Source organism: Propithecus coquereli, unplaced genomic scaffold (genome assembly GCF_000956105.1).
Source record: "Propithecus coquereli isolate 6110/MARCELLA unplaced genomic scaffold, Pcoq_1.0 Scaffold243, whole genome shotgun sequence".
NCBI lineage: Eukaryota > Metazoa > Chordata > Mammalia > Primates > Indriidae > Propithecus > Propithecus coquereli.
The window spans coordinates 4,156,182-4,162,712 of NW_012147986.1; the positions used below are offsets into that span (position 1 = coordinate 4,156,182).

General features: G+C 38.3%; 1 protein-coding gene across 1 annotated transcript; it reads right to left on the reverse strand.

Annotated features, from left to right (window-relative positions):
* Window positions 1–282: 282 nt before the first annotated feature.
* On the reverse strand, window positions 283–5,861 carry GKN1 (gastrokine 1). Its single transcript, XM_012646457.1, has 7 exons — window positions 5,844–5,861; window positions 5,137–5,172; window positions 3,545–3,598; window positions 3,319–3,456; window positions 2,247–2,357; window positions 1,173–1,320; window positions 283–530 (listed from the first exon to the last, which is right to left on the reverse strand). Exons 1-7 carry the CDS (start codon window positions 5,859–5,861, stop codon window positions 436–438), a joined length of 600 nt encoding a protein of 199 aa, XP_012501911.1. The 3' UTR covers window positions 283–435.
* Between the last annotated feature and the right edge of the window lie 670 nt (window positions 5,862–6,531).

Sequence of the window (6,531 nt, forward strand, 5' to 3'; positions counted from 1 at the left end):
GTAGGCTACTTTGAGTGAATTTCTTTCCTTGCTGATTTGAAATGTTACTGTGCACACCAAGTATAGAGCAGCCTTCAGAGCATTCGGCTGGTCTTGGAACCATTCCCAGGGCTGTGGTTAGTAGTATCTGAAGCATCTGAAGGGGTTCTTTATGGGAGACAGGATTTGCATACAGGCGAATAGTTGGGTCTAATGCACTTCAACAACTTGCCACCACCACATTGCACTTTTGATACTGTGCATTCCAAATGGAAATCATAAGAGATGTTAACGTCAACTGAATTCAGTGCTAAATGGGTTTATTGAAACTTAAAGAAATCAAACATAAACTAACAGAAAAAAATTTCAGAATGACAAGATAAAACCATTAGAACCCATATTTTTACCCATAGCATATTCTGATGACTAAATCCATAGTGGCTTTAAAAAATTTTTTTAGTTCTCCACTTCTCCTGCACAGAAGGAAATGTTCAGAATCCAGAGAATATCAGCTTTGAAGCACTTTCCTGATTCAAAAAACAGGCTCGCCTCTGATAAAAAGAAAAGAAGTCTGTATCAATGTCGATTTAAGTACTCTTTTTGGGGGAGTGTGTCACACAAGTCCAAGCTACCTACGCACTAATTTCAGGATCTATCAAGATGAAATCAATCAATTCAGAGATCTGCAAAATTGTTGTTAGCTTAGTTCGTAGGTGGGCTCTTTGTTTTTGTGTAAGCTATTCTTTAAATGCCTAGAAATCAAGTGATTGTTTGAGCTACAGAAAGTCAATAGATTCTAGGGTATTATTCTTTCATTTAGCCCTTCATGTATTCTTTTGAATATGCCTTGAGTTTACTCTAGTTTCACTCTTGAAAAGCATAATTCCATAATGTTTCAAAGTACAGAATCCAGAACCAAAATGCTTGGGATTGACCCAGGCAAGGGTTTTATGACTTCTCTCTGTGCCTCAGCTTTGTCATCCATAAAGTGGGAATAACAGTCGGACCTATAATAAAAGAGGTGACACACTTAAAGCAGGTAGAACACTGCCGGGCACAGAGCAAGCCCTGTACAAGTTTTAGTCGTGGTGACTGTCCCCCATGTGATTTGTGCCCTCCGTGGACATAACCTGAGAATAGTCTGACAATTCCACCAGCATGAACTTGGAGTGCACGGTGGGGAGGCTACTCACCTTGAGTCTCCTCTGCCAAGTATGTAGGAATCCCCCGGCACATACTGGCAATGTTTTGTCCAAACTTCTTCAGGTCATTGACTTGATTAGGGTTCACTGAGTACTTCAGGCCCTTGGTAGGTGTTCCCTCTGGTCCTTTCCCCTGAAGCTGAGTGTGGAGAAGACAGGTAGAAAGAAAGAAAGAGAGAGAATGAATGCCAAGCCCAAGGATTTGTTGATTTGAGGGAGTGCAAGTCCAAGAGGAGGTGTTGCTTGGCTATAATTTTTCCATAATAAAAATGAAGAAAAGCCCTGTGTAACTCAGAATTTCTAAGTGTCCTAAGGGGTTTAGCCAGTTTGAAACCTCAGCTTCTCATAAAAACAGACCCATGAGGCTAAATTTACTCTGAAACTTGGACCTCATTTTGTCAACGTAGATTCCTTGGGTTGACTTATATGATAATCATCTTCTGAGAATGCAGTTTATTTATTTTTTCTACCTTGTCAATGAAAGGTACCGATTTATCTGTTATAGGAATATGAACTCACGCAAACATTTTAAAGAACTATAGATCCCCTCTTCCTACCCATCTCAACTAGGATGGCCAGATGAAATATAGGACACCAAGTTACATTGGAATTTTAGATAAACAATAAATCACTTTTTAGTATAAATACATGCCCAATATTGCATAGGACATGCTTATACTAAACAATGATCCATTGTTTATCTAAAAGTCAAACTTGACTGGTTAAACTTATTTGCTAAATCTGATAACCCTAACTAAACCTTACAGAAAAATGTCAGTGGAGAAGCCACTGACGGCTCCCATTGGTGGGATCAGAGCTTTGTTCCTCTAAACAGTCAAGGTTATCAGGTGTTCTGCTCAGCTGCTGTAGGGATAAGTGTGAGCCACTACATTTGATGTGGTGGAAGCTGCCTCCCCTCAGGCAATTACCAGTTGCTCTTCTCCCTTTGTGCTGCACACTACAAGATATCGTGGGCAACAGGGAATGACTGTGATCTTCTCATTATTTACTGGAGGTCATAAAACCTCTCCCCTCGCCGAAAATAGTTGAGACTTTTATTTTTACCTTATTTTGTTTGGCCAGCGCATTGAGGACTTCAATGGAGGGCATGGCGTCCTTGTTCATTTTGTGCACAATGCATGACTTCTTCTGAAAGAGTCTAACTGCAGCAAAGTCCTTTTAAAGAAGATGATAGATAGTGAGGTGTGTGTTCTTCAAGGAGCTTTTCTTATCACAAGTCAATTCCACCAGCAGAGGGAAATGGAACTCCAAGATCAGGACGGGCTGGGATAAGAGCACTGGATCTAGTCCCGCCTGGCAATCATTTGTATTGCTAACATTTGCAAGGACAGACTGCGAGTGCCGTGAGGCTAGCGACTTAGTATCTAACTCATTAGCCTTATCTTCCGGTTCTAGCATGATAAGAACCTCTCTACATATATGTGTTTTACTGAAACAAACTTTAAAAAGCTATCACATTTTAGTCTTCTTTCATTCTCACATTTCAACGAGGCAGGAAAGACAGAAATCAGTGTTCTAAATGATCGGATAAAACTGAAACAATAGAGTTTGATATTTAAAATTTTGCTATTTAAAAATATGGAGCTGGTAATTGCAGAGTCAGATCTCCTAAGCAGTGTCAAGTGTTTCTTTTCTTTTCTTTTCTTTTTCTCCCTTACCAATGACTATTGTCATTTACATTTCCTTTGGTCCTTTTGAATTACAGGTGAAACGTCAATTTCTATCTCTTTAGAAGGAAATTGAAGACAGAATGAAATGTACTATGCTTTGGAAGCTGTGATGCTGTACAGGTCTTTCATTATGATTGAGGGTGTTTGTAGGTGAGGCAAAAGGATGTTCATATTTGTTTTACCTCTCCACAATCTCTTGAACATAGTGGATCCTAATAGCTGTTCATTGATTTGAATTTTAACTAATCTGGCAACACTTATTAACAGTAGTTATATCCAGGGAGTGAAATTGGGCGAGCAAAACAGGAACTTTTACTTATAACTATATGCTTATGTGTAGTTAGAATCTATTTTTTAAATTTTTTATGGTTAACTTGCACTTTTTTTATTCAAAAAGACATCATATTTATGAAGAATGGAATGCAAATGGCATAGTGGCTACCTACAGTTTTGTAATCCCAGATGGCATTCCAGGAGTTCCATCCATCGTTATTGTCAATGTTGGCCACGTTGTGTTCATTGTTGACACTCACTGACTGCTGCCCGCTTCCAGCGACGTTGTTGTCATCGTTGACGTTGATATTCTGAAGTTTATAAGGAATTAAGAGTGATGAAATACCACATTTCTTCGCAAATGCATTTTGGTAACAAATTTTAAAAGGTGAGACTTACATAGTCAGCAAGGGTAGGAGCCAGGAAGACTCCAAGAAGTCCAGCGAAGACAATCTGAAATCACAAATAACATTGGCTACTGTTATATGTCAAAGTGATGTCCTCTCCTTTTTTCCTCTATTTAAACTTATAGAAAGTATTTGATATTAAATAATTTTACCGATGCGTTGTGTTCTAGTTCAATGTGTTTTCTTCTTTTGCTTTGTATGTTTTTTAACCACAGGAAGTTTTAATGATAAATAGAATTGTTGACTAATTATAAAAAGTTACATTAATGTGATATATAGTTTTAGAATTTTTAATCTAGGTCTTATGAAAAACTGATGAAGAATAAACTTTAAAATGAATAGCGTAATGTGAATGAATAACATGATACGAAAGTGGTTATAAGTTGTGAAAATCACATCTGAAAATGATGTAAATTAATTTTCCTATTTGATGTGGGATGCTTTCCTTTTAATAAAGTATATGGTTTAGTCATTTGTCACATGTCACTGGTTATCAGAACACAGAGCTTTATGCAGGGTGTCCCATTCTGGGTAACTATTCTCATTTCTTTTGCCTGCGACAAAATAGTTTGAGAACTATACTGGAGGTTCAAGGTAAATTTTAACATTTGTTTAATTTTTTCCCCAATAGCTTAATAAGGTGTTAAAAATGAGTCTCCTAAAAAGTCAGGGGAGGAAAAAATTTTAGAGAACAACTAGTACAATGCAATCCTTTTATAGATGAGGAAACTGAGCTTCAGAGGTTAAGCGACTTGGCCAAGGTCGTACCTCTTGTTCACGCAGAACTAGAAGAGAAATCAGATCTCCTAATTTATATCTGGAGATCCCCCCGATTTTTTTTAATCTTGCTGCTATTAAGAGGACTTATTTCTAGATAATTATTTTACATTTGAAATCTCATTATAAAGCAGAGTCTGCTGTAATATATTCCAGTGTGTAGTATGTTGAAACATGAAAATATTCATCTGATTCTAGCCCCTTTGCATCCTGTTATAAAAAACCTGGTACTACTTTTCCTTTGGCAGGATTTTGTGGTCCACCTCCTACCCTCTGGAGCTTCTGCCTGGAACCATAGGTGAGATACTGCACTCACTTCATGCTTCAGACTCTTGCCTGAATAAACAGCCATGACAGGGCCCAAGGCAAACCTTTCTTTCACAGAGATTCATTTCACAGCAAAGAATGTGACAATAAGTCTCCCACCCACTCATTTTGATAATGAGCTTTTTATCTTGCCTGAACATACTCAGGAATTTTGGTAAAAGGAGGAATTCGAGAATGAGGAAAGATCAGGCACTTTCTAGGGCTTGCCCTCTGTAGAGACCTGAATCAGATGATGTAGTAAGTAATTTTGTTAAAGAGAACACAGTATAAGATGCTCAGACAGCTGTCTAATCCCAGTATAATTATCTTTCTCTATAGAGATGCTTATAAATGCCATATTCCATGAAAAGGAAAGAGAGAATTTTTTTAACAAAGTTTTCCGTTACAGTGCTATTGTCACAAGAAGCAGTCCCCCTTATCTCAGAAAGTTAACAGTCTCCAATTATATGGTAATAAATTCAAAAGGAAAAATCTACTCACTGTGAACTTCATCTTGTCTTCACAAAAGCAACGGAGCTTAGGAGAAGGCAGATGTAGATTTGGACGGGAAGCCTTCTCACATTTATACTTAACCGGCTTTACTCAAACTAGGTGTGGTAAGGTGGTGTCAAAGACTTATCTTTCTTCATTCCCCATATCTGTGCCATGACCCCGGTGTGCCAGGAAGCCCTTCAGAATATCTACCTGGTTTTGCAAGGCACTTTGACATGGAGTTGATCTGACTCATCACCTGTTGAAGTTAAAGGTATCACAACAAACAATATGATTTACGATAACGTCTCGTCCAGTGAAAGCTGTAGGTGTGGGTACTTTATACATTGACATTGCTCAGATTCAGGAAAAGAATAATCCCTAAAACCAAACAAAACCGTAGATGAAAAACTGTGTGTATACCAGGCCTTCCAGATAGCAGATCCTGTATGAATGTGGAAATGGTTTCCTCTTCTTACCTTTACCTGAGCCCATTGTCATGGTTTTGGGTAGGCTGAACACCTTCTATGAGCGACTCCCACCAAACCTATCCCCTTTTCTGCAATCCTGAGCACTGTTAATGACAGTACCCTAAATCGGTACTGTCGTTTTTTCAGCCCTACATCCAGTTAGTTGCTAAACCATGTCATTTAATCTCAAAAATACCTCTCAAATCTGATCTTGCCTACAGCTCCCCTCAAGGGGACTTTTACGACAGTTGAGTAATTAATCATTCTGGTCAACAGTTTCTTATATTCCAGTGCATTCTCTCCAATTTCCCTAAGGTTGCCATTCTAAAGTACATATATAGCCATGACTCTATCGTGCTTAGAAACTTCCACTGTCGGCCCACAAGACAAAGTTCACACTCATTGGAATGGCATCCAGGGTCCTTTATAATAAAGTTTCCAGAGACTCCTTAGGTGTATCCGTCACTTTATGCCATGTACCTATATTCAAGCTACGCCAGAGTTCTCACCATTCCTGGAATATTCAGAATGTTTCATGGCTTCATGTCTTTGTGCATGTCCCTTCCCTCATCTTGGAATGCCACCCGCTGCCTTTCTCTTGGTGAACTGCTATTCATTTTTCAAAAGCTAGCTCACATATTGCTGTCTTCATCATATCTCCCCCATTTGCTTTGTGGAACTTTCCTTGTTTTATTCCTGGAGCTAGAAAAGACATCTCTGTCCTTTTGTTTGCTTCTAATAGTTTAATTTTCAGAAATTATGTTAACATAATAAAAGATGTTTTAATCAAAAGCAGAGTAGAAACCGTCAATTGGGCAAAAAAGTAAATGCTCAAAACAGTCTTGGAGGTGAAATAAAGTTTTAATTTTTTTCCCTGCTCCCACCTACAAACTGAAGCTAGTAAATCAAATTTGCTGAAGAGGAAAACTATATC

Coding starts and splice junctions, on each gene's coding strand:
- GKN1 (XM_012646457.1), bottom strand. Junction 3,457..3,544: donor CTCCTACCCTTGCTGACTAT/GTAAGTCTCACC, acceptor TATAAACTTCAG/AATATCAACGTCAACGATGA. Junction 1,321..2,246: donor CGCTGGCCAAACAAAATAAG/GTAAAAATAAAA, acceptor CTCCACACTCAG/CTTCAGGGGAAAGGACCAGA.